At 45.6% G+C, this 26,875-nt stretch overlaps 1 protein-coding gene across 3 annotated transcripts; it reads left to right on the top strand.

The window, feature by feature from the left end:
• Positions 1–26,237, top strand: LOC114705541 (proteasome inhibitor PI31 subunit). 3 transcript variants are annotated; one of them, XM_037205288.1, is made up of 8 exons: positions 1–156; positions 2,946–3,089; positions 8,745–8,897; positions 10,135–10,217; positions 14,682–14,867; positions 23,828–23,881; positions 24,891–25,049; positions 25,811–26,237. In XM_037205288.1, the coding sequence occupies exons 2-8, from the start codon at positions 2,961–2,963 to the stop codon at positions 25,860–25,862; spliced, it is 816 nt and encodes a 271-aa protein (XP_037061183.1). In that variant the 5' UTR covers positions 1–156; positions 2,946–2,960; the 3' UTR covers positions 25,863–26,237. The 3 variants fall into 3 exon arrangements, with proteins under 3 accessions (XP_037061183.1, XP_037061184.1, XP_037061185.1); XM_037205289.1 differs by lacking the exon at positions 1–156 and adding an exon at positions 2,807–2,827; XM_037205290.1 differs by lacking the exons at positions 1–156; positions 2,946–3,089; positions 10,135–10,217 and having other exon boundaries at positions 8,780–8,897.
• The last annotated feature ends 638 nt before the right edge of the window (positions 26,238–26,875 follow it).

The following is a 26,875-nucleotide window of genomic DNA, read 5'->3' as shown; positions in this document are numbered from 1 at the left end:
CCAACCAGTCCTTCCTGTCATCCTGTGCCCTTATCTGGCATGGGCCCTTTTCCACCCAGATAGACAGGGCCTACCCGGTGGGCAGGCATCTACCACCTGCTCCCTGTCTCAGCTTCTCCTGGGTCTCACACGCAGACTGGGACCTTGGCGATGTAGGTATGTCCACAGAAAGTTCTGGATGGACCAGGGAGGCGTAGAGAACTTCTGGTACAGAGAATCTTCTCACTTGTTCCCATGAGTGGAAGAAGCTGGGGACAGGGTGAGTAGAACACAGCCATGCCCTTGCAGGCTGGTTTAGGGAAACAGATTAGCTCCATTCTTTCAATATGCTAATGCCTTTTCCAAATTGACTGCTGAGACACAGACTTTCTAAGGGACAGATCACCATTAGCTGGGGATAGGAGTACAGCAGCAGATGCCATGCCCTGATCATCTCAGTAGTCACCTGTAATTACCAAAGCCACTTCCTCTGAATTCTGTAACTCTCTACCTGAGGGCTTTTCATAATTCTAGAAGTAGCTCTTATCTGAGTGAAACACTCACAGTTCCCCAGTCTTGAGTTGGGACATCTCTGAGATCATTCATACCTTCCCTTCACTGTTCCCCAGCAAGTGTGAGCCCCAGCTGCCCACAGATCCTTGCTCAAGCACCTCCTTTAGCCCACCCCTTCTGCTAGGTACTAGAATCAGCTCCCAAATAAGCCACTCAGAACTTTTTTCCCAACAGGATCTCCTGTGTAGCACAGGATGGCCTTGAACTCACCATGTATCTGAGATTTGCCTTGAGCTCTTTATACTCTGCCTTTCTCCCAAGTACAGATTACAGACACATGCCACCATACCTTCAGCATTGGCTTTGGGAGAAGCCATGCTAAGTTAGCCAGTGGTGTATAAAAGAAAAGGGAAGTGTGTGTGCTGCAAGCCACAATAATGATATGCAAAGTGGTGTGGAATGAAAGGGTAGGAGAGAGCTGACTGCTTATGAAGTAAGAGGCTGCATTGCAAAACAAACAAACCAAAACAATAATAGGGGAAAAAACACTTAAAAGCATTAATAAAGTTGACCAAAAGTCTAGCCTGCCTTTTATCATTATCATGAACCAGAAATTCTAACCTATTTCAGTGATAAAATTCTCCTCCCTACTGTACTGGTATTGATAGCTTCCTCTGCTGCATGCCTGTCCCCTTGGCATGCCATCGACTCCTAGAGCACAGTGTAGAGAGTAGAGATGAGCAAGAGACAGTGTTAATTCTCCAGTCACACAGGGGAAGCTGCATTTCACACGTACGTGCCTTTGCACATCCTGTTCCCTTTCACAGGAACACTTTTTCCTTTTTCTTTCATGAGAGTTCTGTGCAATTGGCCATCTCCTTCTCCAAGAAACCCTTCCGGACCCTCACTTGAGTCACATGATTCCTGTGGGCTTGTGCAGGCCTCTGAGCACTTCGAAAATGGCAGATTTCACACTCGATTTTGTCTTGTTTTTGCTTTTTTAAACAACTACGCCAGGCGATGGTGGCACACGCTGGGCGGTGGTGGCGCACGCCTTTAATCCCAGCACTCGGGAGGCAGAGCCAGGCGGATCTCTGTGAATTTGAGGCCAGCCTGGGCTACCAAGTGAGTTCCAGGAAAGGCGCAAAGCTACATAGAGAAACCCTGTCTCCCAAAAACAAAAACAAAAACAAAAACAAAAAACCAACTAGACAGCTCCATCAGGACAAGACCTATGTTCACCTAGGCATGAAGCTGAGGGAAGTCCAGGCTATTATAGTCAGGAGAACAGGGGAGTGAAAAGATACTTGGAGGTGACACTAGAAAGGTATAGGGCCTGTGGAGTAAGAGGGTGGCAGACCTAGAGTGGACTTCTCCTTTGTGGTGGGAGCTCTAGGTGGTTTGGACCTAGAGAACGTGGTGGTCTTTGTGTTTTAACAGCCTCTCTGGTTGCAGGGTAAAAACAGTGTAGCAGAAAAGGTTGATGCCAGGCACCCAAGTGAAAAATGACAATGGCTTGGGTCACAGTACCAGAATGGGAAAAGTGAATTTATTTGACTACAAAGAAGTACTGGACTTCAAGAAACTTGGAGAAATAATAGGTGGTAAAAATCTTGACGGAGATAGGCGCACAAGTGACTGACATTTGGCCATTCGCTCATGGGTCCCAACAACTCTCTGATCTGCTCTGTCACTTGCAAAGTGAGGATGAGTACTAGAATAGACCCCATAAATTTGTTGCGAGAGGGTGTAAAGGTTTTGGCATAGGATTCAGCATGCAATCTACATGGACAAATGCTATCCTAGAAGCCAAGTTACCAGCTTTCCAGAGCATCTCTACCACTTACTGGCTGACTGTGTGACACAGTTTTTAAATCTAGACAGTGGTATAGTACTGTCATTAATACCAATTAGATGAGATATAATCTAGATGTATGAAAAATTTAAAAAAAGACATAATCTAGAGAGTTCAATAAATGCATCCAAGTTTAGCATGTAGAAAAAGGTGCTACCAGGCAAGCACTACAGGCATGCTAATAAATTACTATGAAAACATCTAAGCCAGACTGCTTAAGTTCTTCCCCAGCCTAGTACAAACTCCACTTTGCAGAAGTCTATTGTAGCTGGCAGCGGGGTGGCATCTTCCCTGGGATGAACTGCCTGACGCTCAGCAGTTGGTCTGCTGTAGGCGGAAGTAGAATCCGGCTTTGAGAAGCTGTGTCCCCGCCTTCGTGCTCCCTAGCGGAACCTTCCAGCACGGTACGGGCGGTTCCAGTCCGGAACGCCTACAAAGCTAGCAGCCATTTCCGGCCCAGGTTTCTGTGTTTCTGCGCAGGTGCGGACGGAGCTAAAAGCGAAAGGAGCGCTCTAGGTGTCGCCGCTGCTCGCTGTCCTGCTCCTCCTAGGCGGAGCGGCTTGCTGCACTGCCAGCTCTTTTTTTTCCTTCCCCACAGAAGCCGCGAGCGTCCATGGCGGGCTTGGAGGTTCTCTTCGCGTCGGCCGCGCCGGCCATCAGCTGCCCACAGGACGCGCTCGTCTGCTTCCTGCACTGGGAAGTGGTGACAAACGGCTACTATGGCTTGGGCACCGGCGACCAGGTACGCTGCGGAGCCGGCCTGGGTGGAGGGGAGTCCGAAACCAGAGGCCCCCAGGCCTCGCCTGACTCTGCCAAGCTAGGGCCCCAGGCTTCTGACGCCGCACTTTTGCGCGCCTGGCGCTGGTGTCAACAGCTGGCACAGTGCGTGTGTAAACCCGAGAACGGAAAGGCGTCCCAGCACAGCCCAGGGCTCAGGCCGTGTTGTGTGGATCTGACGCCGAGACAGACTAACTAGTAGCTTCCTCAGAGTCCTCATCCACCCGATTTCCCTTAAGCATCTTCATCACACAGTCGTGGCGTGGAATACTCAATGCTACACACCCAACTCAAGTCACCCCCGAGACGTCTGGTCCCAAGCACTGGTGTGGCGGTGAACTTGGGCCGACTCAGCCGTATTCTAGGACCCCTTCCTCACCACTCAGCACGATGGACCAGCCTCAGCCCACTCACTACTCATCTATAGCCCAGGCTTCTAGAAACAGCACCTAGGTTCTGCACCTACCCAGTACCTACACACATACACCTTGGTTGTGAGCGTTCTTCCCTTAGCTGTTTCCAACAGAATTCCCATTTACTCTCCCATCTCCAGGTTCTGCCTCTTTAACTGATGGGGCTTTGGTGATATCCCCATCGAGGCCCGACATGGGACCAGTATACTTCACCGATTCTCTGTCCTAGCCTTCCCCTTTTCTCTGCCCCTTCCTCATGACCCTCAAATCTACCTGTATGGCAAGTTTTTGGGTAAACTGGCCCTGGTCCCCTTACTGCCCCTTCATTTCTTACGTGCTCCATCAGAGGAAGTATCCTCCCAGCCACAATCCCACATATACATTCCTAGGGACTCAGGGACTTCCAGGCTTGGCCCTCTAGGTTACTGTCTTGGCACTCAAAATTCAGACCAGTTCTAGAAAGACGGTCCCCTCACCCCCTGGATCTTACAGAGAGATTTTAATCTTCCTCTCATTTTTCACTGCATCAGTTCCCAAACCCCTACATATTTTTAGCTTCTGAGATAAACTTTAGAGACTCAGTGCATTTTCTCTCCAACACAGCTTTAAGGTCTCATTCTTCAACATACTTTGAACAGCCTGAGCACTTGAGCAAGCATAGCCCTGCTGGTGTTCTATTCCTGTCTGTCCTATAAAAGTAAGAACTCAGACCACGCTACCCCTTTCACACTTTACCCTCATCAGAAGGAAGCAATACACAAACATTTTTATTGATTTCTTCCCTCTCCCTGTTCCCTCCCAAACCTCAAATAGCTTCTCAGGACTAGAAGATGCGGGATCCAGACATCTTCCGAAAGGACAAGGAGCCTGGGGGATGGGGGTTTTGGAAAGCATTGCCTGCTGAGCCTCTATCTACCTCAGTACTAAATCCTGCATGCCCTTGGAGGTTGGCATAGTGTTTGGGTTTCAGACTAGCGTGCTGAGTTTGATTCTTGCTGCCCCCTCTCCTAATGTCCTTCCAGGGCTCAGGTGGCACTTGTCCACTCACTGCAGATGGATGGGTGTATTCTCATTCAGAGTAGAAGCCAAAAGAATTTGAGAGGTATCTTTCCTGTTGATTTATCTAGTAGAGAATTTTATTTTCCAGCCTGGGGCCAGCAAACCAGTAGCTCGGAGGGTAATTGTTTTTTCTCTCTAGCCGCCTCCTGCCACTAGAGGAGGCAGTGGGATGGGGAATAGGGAAACAAAGTACTCAAAGTGTGTTCTTGACTGTGTCATACCGACTCAGCAGTTAAATAGAAAGCTGTATTGTCCGCTTCCTCTTTGGTTTCGTCTCTGGCACTGTAGAGCTGTGCATATAATATTTGGTTTGAAGACCAACAGATCCCTTAACTTGAACAGCAATCTGACATTGGTTTGGTCTCCTTATTGAGGTCAGGGCTACTCTCCGTAAGCGCTCTGTAGCTGTATGAGGTAACTTAAGTGGCAGGGGCATGAGATGGCCATAGACATGGAATTTGGCTTTCTGTTGTAGGAGTCTGAAGACTATGAAGAAAGAGAAAATGACCTGTTTGTGTGTGTGTGGTTATTTGGTTGGTTGATTGGTTGCATTCTAGCCCATTGGCACAGGGGTGAGCTCAGTGGCCATTAAAGGTTTCTAGCCTCAGGATTTCGCCTAAGATGATAGTTACCCTTACCTTCTTAGGACTCCAGCCTGCCCTGCACTGCCCTTTAATAGGTCTCTGCTCCTCTTGGGCCTTAGAGTTTTTGTCTGAGGGAGTTAAATTATACAAACATGCCTTGGTCACCTGCCAACCATGGCCTTCTGGGACACTTGATATTTTATATCAGAGTGCAGAGGGCGGCCACATGATGTGTTGGGTGTGCGCCACTTCTGTTTTTTGGGGAGCACCAGTCTTACCACAGTGAGGCATCAGCTTTACCTGACCCCAGCGATTCTCTCTTGCTCTGGAACGAAGGTGTTGAGGTGGGGAACAGAGCAGGTTATCTGTATACCAAGAGAGCGTGCTGGTGGGTCAAATGCTGGACATGGAAGAGGCAGAAGAAAGCCAAAGGTCTTGACAGAACATAGATAAGGTATATGGCCCCAGTTTCCAAAGTAACCCTTAAAATTCACAACACTGTAGGAAGTCACCAGTGTGGGCAAGGTAATAGTTTCACTTTTGTTTTCTCGTCACTCTGCTTGAGGCCTGCAGTTTGATCGTCACCTAGCCAAGTTTGATTAGGACTCCTCTGCCAGTGGATTTCCAAGCACCAGGGGTGGCCTTTCCCTGTACCTGTGTGTACAGTCCTTCATGTCTGGACACTGTCCTTGTCAGTGTTCTCCATCTCTAGCCTCATTCCCTCCCACCACGTTCTCATGAACACAGCTTCTAGTCATGCTGCTCTGTGTTGACAGTGTAAATGTGTGCTTTCTAAAGTTTTTTTCATAAATGATACTGGACCATAAACCATTTTCCAGTCCCCCCCCCCCGACTCTTCCTGTAAATCCCCACTTCAGATGTCCCTCAACCACCACCCACTTATCACCTACTGAGTCCAGTTGTGCTTCCTGCTGAGGTATTGCTCATTCTGTTGACTTGATCTCATGTAGGTAACTATATCTGCCATGAGTTCAAGAGCGCAGTGGCCATGATGTGTCCTGGAGGACAGTGTTTCATGGAATTCATCCTCATCCTCTGGCTCTCACATTGTTTTCCCAACGCACATATAAAGTTTGCTCTAGAATGCTATAATTAGATCTAGTATGTTCTTTCTAAGTGCCGTGTTATATACCTCTTTCAGAGTAGTTTGCATTTTCCCTCTGCTTTGGCTCCTCAAGCCCAGGCTAAGATGAAGACCCCTATTGCTTATCAAGTCTTCCATGTGTCTGCACAGTTTCCAGGAGGACATTTGAGTCTTGGCTCCTAGGCTAACGTGAGCTGGATGGTATCAGAGGCCTGTGTAAGTTTAAATTCCCACAAGTAGTGTCTGAAAGTCACTCTAGCGCAGCCAAACTCACAGTCATGGGCTGATGGACGCATGTGACCTAGATCTCATTTCAGCTATGCTTCTCTATAGTGAGTTTAATAAAAGAAACTTTTATGCCGTTTGCTGCTCTTTTTATTGTTTTCCCAGCACCCCCTTACATTCTCGTTATTTGTGGTTCCTTTTAGCTGCAGTATCTGCTGCTGCTCAGAAGCTTTAAGTTATGGCTGTCTCACAGTGGCACTGTGTTTCTTATAGGGATCCAGCTGAAGAACTTTTCTTCCCCACCGGAAATCACTGTTTGTTTTTATTGTAACTCAAGAACTAGTCTCATACTTTAATGTATGAAAGGGAATGTCCTGGTTGGTTGGGTGTTTTGTCAACTTAACACAAGCTAGAGTTACATGGGAAGAGGAATCTAAATTTTGGAAATGCCTCCGTAAAATAAGTAAGTCTGTCGACAGGCCATTTTCTTGACTAATGGTTGATATAGGAGAGAGGGTCCAGCTTACTGTTTAGGTGGTTCTGAGGTGTATAAAAAAGTAACCAATTGGAGTGACATATCTTTACAATGTACAAGAGCATTATCCCACAGCGGAGTGCTATTAGTGTACAGTTTGCTTTTACCTTATAGAAATTCATCCTTTGGGCATACCACATGTGTGCCAAATGTGTACAACAGTGTGTTCATCGCAGCATTGTTTATAACGGAAAAAGAAATCAGTTAGAAGCCCTTCTAATGTCCATCAGCCAGTGAATTTGTAAATCACAGCATATTCATTGAATGGAATACTGTACAGTTGTGTATGTAGATCAACTACAAAATACATCCACATGGATCACCTTCTCAAAACAACATTGACTAAAATGGGCAAGTGTTGGGTCAAGAAGATGGTTCAGTCAGCGAAGTGCCTGTCCTGTAAGCACCAGTTCCTGAGTTCTTATTCCTAGGACCCATCTAAAAGCTAGGCACAGAACTTAGCAGAGGAAGAGGCACACCCTTGGAACTCAGTGGCCAGCCTTACTGAACCATTGTGTTCCAGGTCCAGTGAGAGACTGTGTCTCAGAAAATAAGATGGAAAGCCATTGAATTCAAAAAGCATTTGAACACATACACATACACACAGCTTAGTTTATTTAATGTTTGTGAGTATTTTGTCTGCATGTATGCTTGTGCACCTTGTGCATGTCTGGGACCCACTAAGGCCATTGGGTCTGGAGTTACAGGTGGTTGAAAGCCTCCATGTGAGTGCTGGGGGTCAAACCGATTCTTCTAGAAGAGCAGCCAGGCCGAACTACATCTCCAGCCCCTGAAGCAGTATATTTTTATAACTGCACATATAGTGATACAGTGTGAAGGTAAAGTAATAATAATAATAAATGTGGTGCACACCTTTAATCCCAGCACTCAGGAGGCAGAGCCAGGCAGATCTCTGTAAGTTCGAGGCCAGCCTGGTTTACAGAGTGAGATCCAGGACAGGCACCAAAAAACTACACAGAGAAACCCTGTTTCGAAAAACAAAACAAAACAAAACAAAATTAAAAAAAAAAAAAACCCACAGTATTGGGTGCTCTTGAGGACAGAGACATTCCTTGGGGTACACAGCTTTAGTGATAATTTTTAGTGGCTGACAACACTGAATTTCCTATGCTAGTGGTGACTACATAGGTGTCTGTTTTATAACTTCTAAATCTTGTTTGTGTGCTACATTTGGGGTGTATGTTCATGCTGTTTATCAGACCACTACAGTTGGTTGGGGAGTCTCTGTTAGGATCTTGCTTTCAGGCATTTTATGATCCTATTACAGATAGACCAAGGTCTGAGGTGTGGGGTATACTGCTTTGAATTTCACACTGGTCTTATTCTGATCAGGATGATAGATGATTATTAAGCCACGGCTGTAGTTATTTTGATTTTAATTTTTGGTCGTTCTGGGAATTAGCACATGATCCTCATAAACGCTAGGCAAGCCCTCGACTACTGAGCTCTATTCCCAGCTCAAGGCTGTTGATTCCTGACAGGCGCCTCCTGTGCTGTGTTTTCAAGGCAACTGGAGAGCTGAGTGAGAGGTGCTGGTCCGCAGATCTCTAACCTGTTGTGTGTCCCTGAACACACATCTATGATGTGAGGGTGGGATTAGGTTAGGGTAATAGGGCCCCTTAGAGTTCTGTGTTCTGAGGCCAGGATCTTTCTCTTCTCAACCCTGGTGTCTTCTCAGCCAGGTCCCAGTGATAAGAAGTCAGAACTACTGCCAGCTACGTGGAACAGCAATAAAGAACTTTATGTCCTCCGGTATGAGTCGAAGGATGGGGCCAAAAAACTCCTTCTGAAAGCTGTCTCTGTGGATAACGTCATGATCATCAATGTGCTGGTGAGTCTGAGCCCAGGGTCTGCTGATGGTGTGGGATTCAGATGACTGTCCAGAAACCCATTTCAACAATGGATTCAGAAATGTCCCCAAAGCCTTTATCTAGTAATTCCACTTTGGGCATTTTCTCCTGAGGTAAGAAACCAGAGTAGATGTAGAAAAGCTTTGTACATAAAGGTGTTTACTGCCTGTATTATACAGAAAGGGGATTTCCTGTCCACAGCAATCCTCACCCAGTGACAGCACAGGAGATAAAGGCTGTTCTAGTCCCAGCAACTCTTTTAGTTTCTTAAGAAAGGTTTTACTGACTTGGGCCCTTTACATTTCCTGTTTATTGCTCTGGAGACTATCATCTCACCGTACACATACATACCCTCCACTGCTCCTTCATTCCTTTAGTGCCTCTCTCTCTCTCCCTTCCTCTCTGTCTGTCTGTCTCTGCCTCTGTGTGTGTGTGTTCTTGTTCATCTATTCAAAAAGTTCAGTCCTGACTATCCACCTCTACCTGCCAGATAAGTCTTACGTGCTAGCTCTCAAGCCTATTTATTTTCCATTTGGTACACACAACATCTTGCATTTATGTTCTTATTTGTGCTCTGCTTTTAATGCTGGTATTTTGCCCCTGAACTGTGAGCACCTTGAGGTAGATGACTTTCTTTCTGTTCCATTTTGTGTTGGTGGTTTGTATGTGCTCATGGAAGTATCTGGCTGTATTTTTCATACTTGGGCTTTTTCCACTCAATATGTTTCAGAGGTCTTTACATAACACAGATAGATAGACACCGTTCTCTTTCATTACTATATATTACTCCACTGTCCTTTCCCTTACTGATGAACATTCAGTTCTTATCTAAGAACTGGCTTCTTAGTTGCAAACAATTAATTCCTTCAGGTCAATTTAAGTGGATTAAAAGAACTGAGATAGCTCATTGAAGTAGGTTCCAGGCTAGGCTTCCAAAAACAGTACCGCAACCTCTAGATGCCACTGTTGCTTGCCCCCTTCCAGGCTTGGGTACTGATTAGTACTGTCAGTGCGGAGTGCCCGTGCTGTGACTCCTGCAGCCCGGTTGTTCCCCTCATGAGCAAGATGCCTGCCCTTAGCTGGGGCTGCTTTTCTATGTTGCTCCATGTTATGGTTATGTATTCACTGGGTACCTCAATTCCTTGCCCACCTTCCCCTGTATGCCAGTAAACTGAGAACTATACCCCCATCTCTCATTTTCTGTTTTCACTTTTCTAGGAACATGGCACACAGCAGGTGGCAGACTTGACTCTGAACTTAGATGATTATATTGATGCAGAAGACCTGAGTGATTTCCACAGGTACTTCTAAAGGATGTCTTTTCCCTGAGAAAAGGCAGAGAGACTCAGTAGCGAGAAATGAGGAATGGTATGGAAGTGCCCAGAGAACAAGTATGGTTGACTAAAGAGCTCGCCTCCTAGGCACGGTCAGTCCTCTGTTCTCTTCTTGTTTGTTTGAAGACAAGGCTACATAGAAAATGTCCCATGAAGTAAAACGATGCATTCAAGAGTCCACAGATGCTGCAGTGGCTGCAGACTTGGGTCTCGACTAACGGCTTCGGTCAAGAATAGGTCCTCAGGGGCCCAGCAACACTTTCTGGTAGAGGTGCTTGTGCACAGGCACGACAGTCTGAATGCTGACCCTGAATCCACAGGCGGCAAGAGAGATCCACGAGAGAGTTGTCTGATCTCCACACATGTGCCATGGCGCGCGCACGCGTGTGCGCGCACACACACACACACACACACACACACACACACACACACACTACACACACAAATACATTCTAAAAAAGAATAGGTTCCTTAGAGAAAGTATGCTTAATCAAGTCTTCACTCCGCTCCCAGCTTTTGTTCCCAAATAAACATTTTAGAGCCCAAAGTTAGTTCCCAGCTGCCCACTGTTCCCATCATCCTCTGGTGCCAGAGTTTATCTGTTCCAAGCCCTAGACCGACATGGACACAGCACCTCTACATTGGGGTTCACTGTTCGCGTTGTACATTATGTGAGTGTGGGCACACTCAGGGTTTAGTGTTGGATGGCGCTGTTTCACGCTGTCAGCATCCTTTGTGTTCTGCCTGTTCATTCCCCCTCCCACACTGTCCCTGAGAAACATCGATCCTGTTCCCGGCTCCATAGTGTCACCTCTTCCGTGAGGTTGTGGTTGGAAAAGGAGTCCACACAGAGTGTTTTCTGAGGCGGCTGGACTGCTCTGCGTCCCTGCTGCAGTGACTGAAGAGGTCCGCGCTGCCACACCCTCGTCAGCGTTCGGCAGTGCAGCAGTGTGTCTCACTGTTCAAGTGCAGCTCTTTGGAGACAGGATACAGATCGCCTTTCTTAGGCTGATTTCTCTGTGTAGTTCTTCTTTGATGAGGCTGTTCAGATCAGTTTTGCTCAGTTTCAACCTAGGTGCTTCATTCTCAGGAAACACAGGCTCTGAAAACTGACTCTTCAGCACTAGCCTCCTTCTGCTCCCAGCCTGCATTGTGGTGCTCCTAGCCACTTCTTCCCATCTGATTCTCCTCTAATAGTCATTGAGTACCACCTCTTCTAAGCAGGAGCTGGTGCCCCTCAGTGTGCTTGCTGGCTAGCTAAGAGTGTAGCCCTGGCTAACTCCTCTTTGCCTTGGCCTTTCTGTGGCAGACAGTATAGCAGGCTGTCTTTAGCCATTACCAAAATGACATTGGTTCTTGCAAGGAATCGTCTTCCAGGAAATTCTATAAGAACTTCTGCTTTAGGAGTTGGTAGTTCTTGAAATCAGGACTGATTTCTACAAGTGAAAACCCATAAGGGAAATAGATGCCTTCTCATATCATAGCTGATTGAAGGGAAAGAGGAGTTAGACTTGCCTCTCCTTAGCTTAGGCAGAGAAACAAACAACAGAGTCCCTTGTGTTCCGTGTGCTAAGAAAGAACAGAATCTGTGTAGAGTTGGTTGGGCCATGGGCCTCAGATCTCTGGCCTGCGGCAGCTGCTGTGCCATTTAACTTTGTGTTTTGTATTATTTTGGTTTGTATGAGACAGGGTCTCATTCTGTAGTCCTGGCTGGCCTGGCACTCACTTTGTAAACCAGGCTGATTTTAAACTCAGAAAGATTCCCCCTGCCTCTGCCTCCTGAATGCTGAGACTAGAGCTACAATGCTTGGCCCTTTGTTATCTTGTTGTTGTTTTTGTTTGTTTGTTTGTTTGTTGTTGTTGTTGTTGTTGGTGTGTGTGTGTGTGTGTGTGTGTGTGTGTGTGTGTGTGTGTGTGTCAGGATCTTGCTAAGTAGGCCAGGATGCCTCAGCCTCTTGGTAATTTGTTCTCCATTTCTAGAATTTTGTCATTTCAAACATTTTACATAAATAGAATTAGTATGTAATCTTAAGTTTGTCCTTTTCACTTAGCATAATGTTCTTGTGATCCATCTAAACTGTAATGAACATTGTTTGTTTCTCTTGTTTACTGAGGATATTCTGTGTTGTGTATACAACAATTGATTTTACCACTCACTGGCTAAAGGACAAGTTAAATGACTAGACTGTGTCCCGTTGGAGCAATTATGGATAAGGATGCCGTAGCATTTGAGAACAGACTTGTGTGCAGTTGTGATTTTCATTTCTCTGTGGAAAATGCCCCAGAATGCAATGGTAAATTCCTTTTTGGTTTCGTTTTGACATGTCTGCCATTTCACATGCACTACCATTATGACCGACCACTTCTGTGCATCTGTCCTAGCATTTGACTTTATGTTATTTGTTGACTGTGCAGTGACCTCGTTGGGATCATTAATTTTCATTTCTCTAATACTGAGTGAAGTTTTGAGGTGTTTCATTTCGTTGGGACGGGCTTTTATTGGAAATTTGTTATAGGCAAATAGTTTCATTGCTCACTTTTTAATCTTTATGATTTTCTTCTTTTCTCTTATTATAGTGCCCATAGCTTCCAGTGTTATGTTAAATAAGGGTTGCCAGAGAGAGCTTCCTTGCGTCTCCACCACTGATTGTAGGGCACACACAGCAGATGTTTTTATCAAGCTGAAGACAGTTTCCTATATTCTTAGTTCTTTGTTAGTGCTGAGTTTTTAGCATGAGTGGATTTCTCATATTGTTTTGTGAAATGGTTTTGCTTTTTCAGTTGGTATGATTATCTGATATTTTTGCTTATTTGTTAGAATGGTGAGCTGCGTTGATTTGTGGATATTAAACCACCCTTGCTTACCTAGAATTAATCTTATTTGGTCAAATTGTATGATTTTAATATAATTTGAGCTCAATTTTAATAGTTTGCTGAGAGCTTTTGTTTTGAGTTGGTAAAGAAATGCTAGTATATTGGGGCTGGAGAGATGGCTCAGAGGTTAAGAGCACTGGCTGCTCTTCCAGAGGTCCTGAGTTCAATTCCCAGCAACCACATGGTGGCTCACAACCATCTGTAATGACATCTGGTGCCCTCTTCTGGCCTGCAGTCATACATGCTGTATACATAATAAATAAATAAATCTAAAAAGAAAGAAAATGAAATGCTAGTATGTAATTGTTTAGTTTGTGCTTTTTCTAGTTTTAATATCAGACTAGTACTGGCTTCCTGAAATGATTGGGGAGTGTTCCCACCTGTGTTTCTGAAAGTGACTGTAAAATTTGTAACTAGACTTGACTGTATTTGTGTCTGGAGATGTCTCTTGAGGAGGGTTATGTTTTGTTACTTTTCTGTTGCTGTGATAAAACACCATGACTAAGGCACCTTATAGAAGAATTGATTTGGGCTTATGATTCCGGAGGGGTAGGGGGTCCATCCTGGGGAGGAAGCATGGCCACAAGCAGCAGGCTGGAGCAGGATGTTGAAGGCTGACATCTTGAACCACAAGCAGGAATCTGAGTAAATTGAGAATGAGGCATGGCTTTTGAAACTCACCCAAGCAACACACTTCCTCTTGCAGGACCACACCTCCAAAATCTACCCAAATAGTGCCACCAACTGGGACCAAGTATTCAAATGCCTGAGACTATGGGGACATATCATTCAGATCACCACAGTATGGGTCCAATTTTTTCTCTTTGATCCCTACATTATGTGGAAGTGCCTGAGTTCCACAAACTCAAAGACTTCTCTTTTAAGTTCTAATGTGGTTCCATATTTCCCATATCGACCAGGGAACACACTCTGTAGGACTTCAGGTGTGGAGTTTGCTTTATGGACCAGAACATGGTTCATTTTTAAAATGCCACTTTTTAAGGAGCCCTAGAGTCCTGCCCACTTGCTGCTGTCTCATCTGGCCACCACACCTCAGCTGTAGCTCATGTTGCTTATTTCTCACAGGCAAGAAAGGAAGCCTAGGAGGGGCAGCCTTCCCAGGATGTGGCTGACCTGAGCTCCAGAACCCTGCCTCCGCCCCAGGACCAGGATCCTGGTTCATCCTCGCACTGAGCCTGTGCCTTCCATGACCCTTCCCATGACATGTGATGAACACATAATGAAGCTGAGGGAGGGGTGGCGTGGGGATAAGGAGCAGTCAGTCCAGGCCCTGTGCCCTACCTTCCCCTCTTTCTAATGGGGTGGTAAACGAGGAGGGGCAACTCAGATGCCTAAGAAAGTTAGGCCCAAATCTCGGAGACAGCGCCGGGCTGTTGCCCCCCTCACCCAGGTCCGCCGGACGGCCCGTTCCCACCATAGTAAACAGGCCAAGCGCAAGGCCAAAAGTTCTCAGGGCCGCCACCCCTGCCACCAGACTACTGTGCACAAGATTAGCAGCCAGCTGCAGGAAGCTGACTCCTCGTCTTCTTCCCGTAGGACCTACAAGAATAGTGAGGAGCTTCGGTCTCGGATCCGATCTGGAATTCTCACACCTATCCATGAGCAGTGGGAGAAGGCTCGTGCAAGCAGTCCCCACCGAGAGTTGCCACCTGCCACTGCCAGAGAGGTGGACCCACTCCGGATTCCTTCACACTACCCTCACACGACCCGGCAGCCTCCTTGGTGAGTATGGAGCCCCTAGTGGCCAACCCATGAGTCTGTGGGGGGATCCCACTGTCCATCCCATTCTTCTGCTTGACCCCTCCCTGGCCTCCAAGTGTCTTCAGCAGAATTGTTGAAAGTCTTGGTGTGCGGAGGTAGAAAACAGAAGCATGACTAGATCAATGCGTGCTGGTGCTGCTGCTAGTTTCTCTGACTGTGCAGCTTCCTAAGCTGCCTGCCTTATTTCTAGAAACCACACAGCCCCTCCATCAGCAAGGGTCAGGAGCTGCCGCCCAGGTGAATCACAGTTACTGGGGGGGGGGGGGTAGGAGTGAGACTTTTGGGGAGAATGCTTAGGGACAGAAGTGCCACCCTGAAGGAGAGGCAGCCCAGTGTCTTCTCTATTTCACTGCATCTTGTTGTATACCTTCACCACTGACAGACAGCTTCAGAAGATGGCCAAAATAGCTGCTATATGAAGGAGTCATGTCCAAGATCTTTGCAGATTAGTTTAGCAACAATAGTCCTAGAGACTACTCTGATGGAGGGGACAAAGACCAGGGGACTGTAGTCTCTGTCTGAGACAGCATGTCCTAGTCTGGAGCGTACAGTATAGTTGTACGTTTTGGTTAGTTGACATAATTCATCAATTAAAATCTTATAATTAATAATTGGCAAGTCAGTTGGGTGAACTCTTCTAAAATATTGGATCCTGTAGAGAGAATGGAGAACAACAAAAATTACTTGAAATGCCTAGGAACTGCTTATGCTGTTACCCGCTTATTTCATGGAAGGGGACTGGCAAGATGGCCTGCCTAAGGTCACCAGCCACTAATGAAGAGGCAGAGTAGAGGTTGGGGTCCAGGTGTCTTCACTCCCACCAAGTGCTCTGGCTGTGGTCTCAGTGAGCATGCTTGCAAGATTTAAGAGTAAGTGCTGGGCAGTCTCTAGGCCTGACGCAGTGCTACCCATCACTGAACAGCTTTAACAGAGCTGGGATCTCTGCCCTTCACACATGACACAGACCCGTGCTTCACTTCTCACTGTCCACACCTGCGTTTTACCTGCCTAACACCTAGAAACCACCAATCTGCCCTCACACGTGGATTTATTTCCCTAAGTGTGGAGTGGCCTGTCTGGGGCTTGTCAGGGATATTGGATGTATTCAGCTAAGAGCTGGAGAGGTCAGTCCATTGTAATGGAGAATGCCAGGTGGATAAGGGCTTTGCTCTCCTAAACTCTAAATTACTAAAAACTATCCGATAAAGGGAAGGTTGTACGTGTTGAGTTTTTTATTTTGTCTTTCTATCTAAGCCTAACCTTTTATTGTTGGTCTTATGAATCTAACCCCTTATGTTGGCTCCATCTGTCTGTAGGTAGGAAATTGTCTGCCTAAGATCGTGTCCTTTGTCCTGAAAATAAATTTTTCCTGTGCTTATCCAGCATCACTAAAAGTAAATCTTCAGTGTAAAGCCCTTATTTAGGTCATTCTAAATTTATTTTTGATCCTTATCAGTTTGTCTTTACATGTGATTTTTAACAGTTCATGTTCTGCATCTTCTTACTATTCTGTTTAGTAAAATGCTAAATATGCCTTTTTTTAGTATCTGATACTTTATTTTGCTGGTATGCTGTGATTTATCTGAATGCTTGGAGTATTTCAAGCATTTCAGGTTTTCATTGAGAGTAGCCATGAACACTCCCTAATTCTGTATCTGTATGTACACACACACACACACCATAATAAGAAATTAAATACATTTTTTAAAAAAGAAGATAACTAGATTCTGTTCACTTCCTTCCCTCTCCTAGTATTTGGATTCCCCCCTTTTTCTTTTCCTTTCTCTGGTACTAGAGATGGAACCCAAGGCCCCATACAAGTTAATAAATATGCACTCTACCACTGAGCTATATTCCAGCTAGATTCTTATTTCTGCTTCTGCATTCAGTGATGTGGGTTTTGTTGAAGGGTCACATGGATTTTTGGAGTAAAGAGTGATAGAATGTTACTGCTCTAGTTGGCAGCATGAACCTGAGAGAAAAGGGCCTAAAAATGAGGTGGACGAGTCTCATGCGTTAGGCAACTTTATTCAGAGAATCAGACAGTTTTTACTCTGAGGGTTAAGAAGAGTCAGATGAGTAAGGTGTTCAATCACAAGGACAAGCCACACGTGGCAAAACATGTTTTTCCATAGAGGCGTATGAATAACAACAGCTGAAGTCAGCTCGCTCCTGTCCACTACACCTGGGGAGAACACAAAACCACATTGCAAGAACAATTCCGTGTTTTGAAGAAACTGAGGTCACATGACTCCATTCTTGGACTGTGTTCCAACAATAGAGTAGTGACCTTTCTAAATACTTTTTGTGGTTATTCTTTGCTGTTATACTAAGCACTGATTGACAAGTAGTAATTTTTACCTGTTAGTTGTGGTGTGAAGACTCACAGACTTTCTGTGTGTCTGTTGCATTAAAATCTGCTCATCTGTCAAGCCCTTTGAATGGCTCTTTTCATCCATTATATTGGAAGATCATTTATTTGAACATTTGGGAAATACTAATTCCAAGATACATACATCTGCTAAAAACTAGTATGTTTTATTTAAAAATATCAAAAATAACATTTGAAACTATTACTAAATTCAGAAAAGTACTTGGATTTTTGTCATGCAAATGGTGAATACTTTACCAATTTGCTAGTTTTTACTTAAAAATTTCATTTTCTAATTGATAACATATACAATCCATTGTTTTCTTTGAGGTAACAGGTCTCTTCTTGTGGAGAAAGTGTCAAATATATAATCAAGTCTGAATAACCACAGTCTTTCTGTTATTCTTTCAAGTAAAAAGATGGTTTTCATTAGAAGATGTCTCGTTTAATGGTTTCTTTTCTGGGCTACTCTGGTGGTTTGAATGGAAAGGTTCCCAGTCAGTGGGACTGTTCGGGAAGGATTAGGGGGTGTGGCCCTGTTGGAGGGGGTGTGTCACGGGGGCAGGCTTTGAGGTTTCAAAAGACTTGCGCCATTCCCAGTGCTCTTTCTCTTTCTGCTGTGGTTATGGATCAAGATGTGGGGCTCTCAGCTTTTCCATTGCTCAACCACCATGGACTCTAACCCTCCGAAACCATAAGGCAAATAAAACGCTTTCTTTTATAGGTCGCCTTGGTCATGGTGTTTCATCAGCAATAGAACAGTGACTAAGACAGCAGCCACAGCTAATGTAGACTCGGGAGACACATTGCATGTACCTTGGAGCCTACCTCTAAATAGTCTCATCATACGTTACAGAAGAATTGCTATCTTAAAGACTCAGTCTGTTTCTAAGGATTTTGATACACCCAAACAGTTGTATTGATTCATCTTCCCACTATACCCCAGTATCACTCCCCTGTCCTTGCCAATGCTGGAGTTGGTCTCAGGTTTTAGGTGGTAGTTCATTTTGTTTATTTGTTTAATTCCTTAGGAAAAAATATTGTCCCCCATGACACTTGTAAGCCCAGTCAGGCAAACACATTTGCAGTACACATAGACAAGTTTTATATTGCTGCATAACAAGTTGTTTAAAATGATACCTATTTATGTCACTGTTCTATAGATCAGAAATATGGATATACTCAGCCAAACTGCTCCGGGTATGAGAAGCTCAAAGCAAAGTCTCAGCGGGGATCTAGTCCTTTCTGGAGGCCCTAGGAAACAGTGTGCCTCCGGTGGTTTGAAGTGGAGGGCCCTGCCTCTCCTCACCTCACCTCTGCATTTCTTCCTCTGCCCTCCACCATTAGAGCAGCTGCCGTGTATCAGGTCCTTGTGCTTCCGGTCTCTCCTTTTGCCAACCTCCTCTGCCACCAGCCGCTGTGGGTAGGTTATAGATGATCACTCAGATCATCTCCCCTTGTGAGAGCAGCTGTGCTGTGTGTCAGAGCAGCCACAGGAGCACTTGTTCACTCAAGTCACAGGTTCTGGGGCAGAGGGTGTAGAGTTCTGATAGGGCCCGGATTGTACCTACTGCAGTCTGTCTCTGGCTTCCTAAATAAAAGATGCACTTCCTTCCCTCAAGGTCCGAGAGCCTTGCACCATTTGTGCATCAACTTAAGTTCAAAGTCTTACCTAAATTTTATCATGTTAAAAGACCCAATCTCACCCTCCAGCCCCAGTGCCGTGGAGGCTCCTGAGTGCAGCTTCTTTCTCTCTGCTGACAAGAACAAGTCATGTGCTCCCGATGCTTCCATCCTACAATGGGCAGGCAGAGGGGGGCAGTCAGCATCTTCTCGTAGAAGAAAATGTGTGGAAGTTAAAGCTAGCTCAGACTGGGGAGTAGATTGGAGAATGGCAGAATCTGAAGTACCACCAAATTTTCAGGCAGTGAATTAATTCACCACTGTCTGCCTGATGTTGTACAGTCTGAAATCGAGGAAGTTGACTGGCCCGGACTGGGTGTTTCAGGTCAGCCCTGTACTTCTAGCCTTCTCTCCATCCCTTTGCACTCTAGACTTCCGTCTGTAGACACCTACAACTGAGAAAGAAGACCTTCTTTCTAGTGGGAAGACTCAATGTCTCTAGAGTATAAGGCTGAGCCAGGTGTGGCCTGGAATCCCAGCACTCCGGAAGCTGAGACAGGATTCCAAATTCAGCTCCAGCCTGGGCTACATGGTGACTGCCTCAGAATGCTACCACCCACCACCAAAGATTATCAGACACACAGTGTGGTTTTTCCTCCCTTTGCCTTGGTGCCACTTGATATGGACATCGGCACAGTTACAGAGCACTGCGACTAAACAAAGGACAAAAATAGGGGATCTCCCCCCATGGAAATAGAGCGTGCCAAAAAAGACCACAGAGACAAGAATTCAGAAAGGCTCCCACAAGCAGTAGATGGGCTTCTGGCCTCACTTGCAGACTACACAAATATACTTGAGTTTAAAGAGTCATTCCAGCATTTCAAGAGCAGAACTGCAGGAGAGCCTACCATCCAGCTGGACAGGCTGCTGGACACCACACATGTAGTACAGAGCTTAGTGGTATTGCAAAGGCTTTAGAACACAATGGACATGGTTTGTTGGGTTTGTTTTTGAGGTAGTGTCTCCCTATACAACCAAGGCTGGCCTCAGAACCTCAGGATTCTTCTGCCTTTGTTCCCTGAGTTGGGATTATAGGAGTGCACCACCATGTCCAGCTCAGCACCAGTATTGGAGCCAGAATTTAGAGCCCTAACCCAACTGCAGAGGAAAAATATTTTTTTTAATATGTGTGAGCATTTTGGCTGCGTGTGTGGGTGTGCACCACATGGATGCAGTGCTCACAGAAGCTAGAAGTCATTAGATCCCCTGGAACTGGGGTCTCACAGCAGACAGTTGTGAGCTGTCACTTGGGTACTGGATACTGAACCCAAGTCCTCTGCAAGAGCAGCAAAGGCCCTTAATCACTGAGCCATCTCTCCAATCCCAAAGAAAAGATTTAAAAATAAAGTTTTGGGAACTTATGGAACAATTATAGAAGACCTAGTAATATGGCTGTGGGAATCTTGGGAGAGGATAAAGACTGCAGTAAGAAGGTATACTGGATAAATGGTGGCTAGAAGATTGCTTGATTTGGCAAAAGATCTAGAAAGCTTGGCAAATCTAAACAATGTGAACCCAAAAAAGTCAGTGCTTGGACATATAAACTGCTAAAATTTAAATACAAAGAAAAACATCTGTAAACAACTAAAGAAAATGCATTGCTTATGCAGAAATAAGAATGTCAGTGAGTGTTTCTCATCAGAAATCATGGAGACCAGAAAATTAAATCAATATTTTTAGTCTGGAGAAAGAATTGTCAGTCAGTCAGACAAAAGGCTGTGTAAAATGTCTCACAGATAGAAAGAATCAATGAGAGACCAGAATGTCAGGGTTTGAGTACAGGGTAGAGCAGCCTTCCTATTGCTGCAGCCCTTTACTACAGTTCCTCATGTGTGGTGACCCCTCCACCATAAAATTATTCTTGTTGTTACTTCATAGCTAATTTTGCTACTGTTATGAATTGTAACATACCTGTTTTCCACTGGTCTTGGACAGCCCTTGTAAAAGGATCATTCAACATCCCCACCTAACTCAGAGGGGTCATGACCCACAGATTGAGAACCACTAGGGTAAAGAAATTAGAACATTCATACAATGAGAAACTATGGCGGGGGGAAAGCCAAATCTTTGAGTTATGGGTATAGAAGAAGGAGAAGAAATTCTGATAAAAGCATAAAAGACACTTTCAATAATAATAAAATCATAGAAAATTTCCCAGATCTAGAGAGGGACAAAAATGCCCATGTATGTTTTTCATGCCAGGCACTTAGAACATAAGATCAGGAAAGAACCTCCCCTATGCCATGTTATAGTTGAAACACTAAATAGAACAAAGTATATTGGAAGTGGCAAGAGAGAAACACTGAGTCACAGAAAGGCAAATCCATCAGAATAACATCAGATGTCTAGACAGAAACTTTAAAAAGCCAGGAGGGCTTGGAATAATATATTTTAGGCTCTGAAAAATAAAACCTGCCAACTCAGACTACTATACCCAGCAAAGCTATCACAATTTAAGGAGGAAGAAAAACTTTGCACAATAAAAACAAGCTGAAGGAACTCATGACTTCTGGCCTGGCTTTACAGATCCCATTTGGAGGGATTCTTCATACCAAAGAGGAAAAAATAATGTATCCAAGATGTTGTCAGTTGTCTGGTGGGCAACAAGAATATGAGATTTTTAAAACCATTACACATTAATAATCTTTTTATCTACAGTTCTGAAATAGAACTCTGGAAACCAAATGTATCTTTAAAAATTTTTATTACATTTAGTATGGTATGTGTGTGTACGCAGAGAACATCTTGCAGAGTTCTTTCCTTCTACTGTGTAGGACCAGGGGATCAAACTCAGGCCACCAGGCTCAACAGTGATGCCTTATCCTACCAAGCTATCTCAACAGCCTGCAAAGCTTGGTGCCTAACCTGAAGAAGCATGAAAGCTTTTGTGTCTTCACTTACCCTACTTCAGGGTCAATATCCATTTTTTGCATAAATAATAGGATACTAGTTACAGGATCCTCTTGAATGTGTTAAATACACCTCTTGGTGTATCCATTGAGCCTTTCCAAAATAAAATGGAAAAATCTGAATTCCAACACATCTAGCCCAAGATATAAACCTGAGTATATTTTTTGACTTGTCAATTTTGAAAATAAGGGATGCATTACCTATTTAAAATTAAAATTTAAAATGAATTTTTTAAAAACTAAAGAACTAAGTTTAGTACACACCTGACAGAGCAGGTTCTTGATAAGTGGTGGTCACTGTTGGTCCAAGCCTTTCCTAGCAACAGGTCCCTTATTCTCCTCAAGTGTGGTTACCATCATTGTGCCTTATTGGGTGTTACTGTCAAACTTAGTGTCTTAAAAGTTGGGGATGCAGAGACATGTGACAGGTCCCTGCCAGCCTGGTATAAAATGTCCTACTCCAAATCCAGAACACACAACCCTGACAGTCCTGAGGTCTCCCCAACTTGCCGGGCCACCATAACTGTTTAGAAGGGAGTCCTCTGCATTTCTGTGCCCAAGAGTTCAGGACCATGTACACAGTGTTTCTTTTTCCTTTTCCTTTTTCTTTTCTTTTTTTTAATCTCTGGAGTACATTAGGACTGAGCCTCAGCCATAGAAGCAGTGAACAGCATGATGGTCCTGTGTTGTGTATTTTAAATGGATTCCCACGTCATGCAGAATGAGTTCTTGATGTGTTGGCCTTGTAGCAAACAGCCATGAAAGTCTGAGTACATAAGTTACTGGGGTGGGCCTTGTTTATTTTCTTCTTCCCACACTGGTCCAGAAGGAAAATGGACATTCTGGTTTCTTAGGAACCTTTGTTTATACTCTTTACTCATTCTCAGTTTTGCTCCAGAGCTTTCTCAGAGAAGGAAGAACGTGATCCTTTGAAGGGAAAGGAGAAGATATTAGAGATTGCAGAGGTTTATGGCCGGTGGCCATCCAGCAAGCTGCAGTTCAAAGATTCACAGTAGACAGTGGTGCTATAAGTATGCAAGGGCCGTGATAAGCAGGTCAGGGAGCGCGACACCACACTCAGGCTCTCAAGCCGCTCTCACCTCACCTGAGAGGCTGTGACATTTTAGCTGTCGGGTTTTGGTTTTGAAGTAATATTTCATGTATCAAAAGTTTTTGAATCTTATGTAAAAATATAAGAACTTTAACAAAGTATGAACAAAGTAGAATGTATCTGTGGTTATTTAATAGTTTGTCTTTATTCAGACTCGGCCCTTCATTATTTTAACTTTTTAAAGATTAATTTATTTTTATGTGTCTGTACCTGTGTAAATTTATGTGTAGTTCATGCATGCAGGTGGCAGTGGAACCAGAAGAGGGTGTCACATCCCCTGGAGCTGGAGTTAGAGGTGGTTGTGATGAGGGTGCTGGGAGCCGAACATAGGTCTTCTGTAAGACCAGTTTGTTCTCCTAGCTGCTGAGCCATCTCTGCTGCCTCAGTTTCAACTTTTGATTCTTTTATTTATTTTATGTATGATGGGTGTTTGGGCTATGTGTTTGTGTGCCATGTGCATGCCTTGTGCCTGTGGAGACCAGACAAGGGCATCACATCTCCTGAAACTGGAGTTACAGATGGTTGGGAGCCATCATGTGGTGCTGGGAATTGAACCCAGGTCCTCTGAAAAAGCAGCCGGTGCTCTTAACCACTGAACCATCTTCCCCAGCCCTCCCATCCAGTTTTAACTTTTGTTCAGCTCTTTTCCACGTAATTTCCAGTTTAGTAGGATCAGTGTGAATCTCTGCTAAGGACCACTTCCAAGTATTCCGTATGTTGTGATCGTGTGAGAGTCTCTGCCTTGTCTGGTGTTCCTGGTGCACCCACTGGCATCAGCTTTAGGCCCCTGGGAGCCTCGGTGTTTGGCTGCTCTGGGAATTGTGGTAATTGTCCTTGTTTGTTTCAGGCGTGATCCCCTGAGCCCATTTGCTGTCGGGGGAGAAGACCTAGACCCCTTTGGGTGAGTATTTCTGGGGAGGTGGCAGCAGTTGGACTTGCTCAGTGGCTTGCAGCCCAACTCATCTAATTTTAGAGTTTTCATCAGCCTTCCTTTGGAGTGAAGGAGGTAGGGGCTGAATGGCTGAGGAATCATTGCTGCTCTCGGTGCTCTGCCATACCTGGCTAAGAGTCATGAGGGTTTATCAGATGCAGAAAGAAAAGCGCACAGTGGGCTGCAGGCTGTAGAGCAGCCGCTCCGGGCTGTTGCTGGTTACCTCACCAGACCCACAGAGGGAGTCTAATCTCTAAGCCCCACTGTATCCTCAGATTCTCGTCCTGCATCCAGCAGATTCATTCTGCAGCCTCAGCTGTGCTCTGCTCTCGAGTGAGTCAGAGGAGGTTTAACTCCTGCTGAAGAGTGACCCCACTTTGATCTCATTTTTAGATAGTAGGACTCACTCAGCTCTGCAGAGCTGCTCAAACAGTGACCTCAGCATGTGAGGAACATTAGCCTATTCATCCCAGTTGGAGTTCATGAAGTCAGGTCCATAGAACTCAGTGAGGGACAAAGAATGTCAGGAGCAAGGCTTGGGCAACCCACAGGCTATCAGCAACTGTACTGAGGCCCTCAAGGAAATAGCAAAACCACATCATGGGTGGGCATGATGTTATTATTCCTAGATACAGAGTAATACTCTGTAGAGTCTGACAGTTCTGTATTGATCCTGGCCAATTCCAGCTCCCGTTCTTGACCAATTGACCCCATCGGTTGTAAGACATGGCAGTGATCTCAACTCTGTGGCTCGGGAAATCCTGCAGAACTTCCTGTACTGCTGCAGGCCCTTTCAGCACCCGCAGTACACACTTTGTATGCACTGTGTTCTTGTTTACTTCTTGCTTGATCTCGGGTCTGCTTCGACCAACTACAGCAGCCATCCTGGTCAATTGCAGTTCACTCTGTGCTTGTCTCCCTTCTTCAAGGGCAGTAAGTCCCTGTTGCAGCTGCTTACCCAGCTTTCTTCCTGTCTCAGGTGTCAGAGAGGTGGCATGATTGTGGATCCCCTGAGATCTGGCTTCCCAAGAGCACTTATTGACCCATCCTCAGGCCTCCCAAACCGGCTTCCCCCTGGTGCTGTGCCCCCAGGAGCTCGCTTTGACCCCTTTGGACCCATTGGGACCAGCCCATCTGGGTAGGTATTCATTCAGGTATGCTGAAAGGTGGGATTTGATGGCAGCTCAGCTTGGCTTAGTTCAGCATTGCAGCCCAGGTATCTGACTCCAGGCACAGTTACCACCACTGCCTCCCTAGAGCATTCCAGGAGTTCTCTCTTCACCTCCTTCCCTTGGCGTCTTAGAGTTATCATTGCTGTGATGAAACTGAACAAAGCAACTTGGGGTGTAAAGGGTTTATTCCACATCAGTGTTCATCATCGAAGGGAGTCAGGACAGGAACTCAGAGAGAGCAGGAACCTGGAGGCAGGAGCTGATGCAGAGGCCATGAAGAGGTGCTTTTTAGTGACTTGCTCAGCCTGCTTTCTAATGGTAACCAACACCACTATTCCAGGGATGGTCCCGCTCACAATGAGCTAATCTCTCCCATCAACCACTGATTAAGAAAATGCTGTACAGGCTTGCCTACATTCCGATCTTGTGGAGGCATTGCCTCTCAGATGGCCGTAGCTTGTATCAAGTTGACATAAAACTAGCCAGCACACTTGGTGACCTCCCAGGGAGGACTCAGAGGAAGAGATGCTTGGGCCCATAGTCCTTTTACAGATGAGAAGGGCAACGCCTGGAGAATGGGTATTTGAGCCAAAGTAAGATTTAGACCCAGGCCATAGAGTTCATGATTCAGCTCCATGTCACTCTGTGGGCCTCCTCTCTGCAGGGCATGTTTCCTGTGCACTCAGCCCCCATCCCTCCAACTCACTAGACCCTCTTTCCATTGCAGACCTAACCCAGACCATCTCCCCCCACCGGGCTACGATGACATGTACCTGTGAAGGCCTCAAGAATGTGACATCTCAGCCTCCCTTCCGCTCTCCTGGAGCTGCCACCACTACCCCCGTCAGTGCCTGTGCTCTCGTGGACTCAGGGCAGAGCGCTCTGCCCATGTGTTTTCAGGCCCGCTGGGGTTGCATCCCCAGCCCTTGTCAGAGCCAAGGCGCCTGCTGCAGTACTCCATCCAGCTGCATATAGGTCCCAAGGAGAAATCAGTGTGTCTCTATCATCACCAGCTCCTCCCCACTTCCAAGGGAGACTCCGGCAACATAAACCCTCACCCGATGCAGTCCCGGTCACAGCGCTATAAGAACAGAACGCATTTTGGATGTTATTATAAGAACCAAATGTCAATACAGAATTCATGTTGCCGGTCTTCCACTGTCCTTTTTATGTTAATGCACAAACTCATAAGAGTTTGAGCCATCATAGGACTAAATGACTCCTAGAAGGGCCATTCTTCTCAAGCACCCCGCTTTCATAAGTTACTCTTGCTCCTGACATCATTAAGATGAGCCCCACTCAGGCTTTGTGCGTAGAAGTGTGACTGGAACCCCATGAACCACAAGGATGGTTTCACCAAGTCAGGCACTCTAGAAAAACTGCCGTCTCCTTCCAAGGGCATCCTCTTAAGTTGCTCCTTGTCTGTGCAGCCCTTGGCTGTCTCCCTGGGCTGCCATGGCCAGTAAGTAGAGGAATAAACAGAACAGATCTGTAGGCTAATCTCATTCCTCCCCATAGTGACCCTAAAACAGTCCTTTCTCTTAGAGGCTAATGGCTGCCTGTGAAATCAGGCTCCTTCACTGACGCTTTGCAGTGCATCTGTGTGGATGGGAATAACACTAAGGACTGGAGAAGTGGAAAGAAGGAAAGTCTACGGCTGTGCAGCTTGTCCTCTTGTGACCATCGAGAGCATAGGGACATGAGTCCAGCCGGGTGTGGTGTTAAACTTCAGGAGGGAGGGGGAGCCCCAGTCTCTGGAAGCCTGTGTCCACCCCCGGTCTGTAGACTATCT

The sequence above is a fragment of the Peromyscus leucopus genome, chromosome 4, assembly GCF_004664715.2.
Source record: "Peromyscus leucopus breed LL Stock chromosome 4, UCI_PerLeu_2.1, whole genome shotgun sequence".
Classification (NCBI taxonomy): domain Eukaryota; kingdom Metazoa; phylum Chordata; class Mammalia; order Rodentia; family Cricetidae; genus Peromyscus; species Peromyscus leucopus.
The sequence above is the reverse complement of the archived record's forward strand: the minus strand, read 5'-3'. Positions and strand labels throughout refer to the sequence as shown.

What these genes read in the sequence shown, in the direction of transcription:
- LOC114705541 (XM_037205288.1), top strand. Translation starts at nt 2,961, where the DNA reads ATGGCGGGCTTGGAGGTTCTCTTCGCGTCGGCCGCGCCGGCCATCAGC. An exon ending in TCATGATCATCAATGTGCTG is followed by an intron (nt 8,898 to 10,134) that starts GTGAGTCTGAGC and finishes TCACTTTTCTAG; the next exon opens with GAACATGGCACACAGCAGGT. An exon ending in ACGACCCGGCAGCCTCCTTG is followed by an intron (nt 14,868 to 23,827) that starts GTGAGTATGGAG and finishes TGTTTGTTTCAG; the next exon opens with GCGTGATCCCCTGAGCCCAT.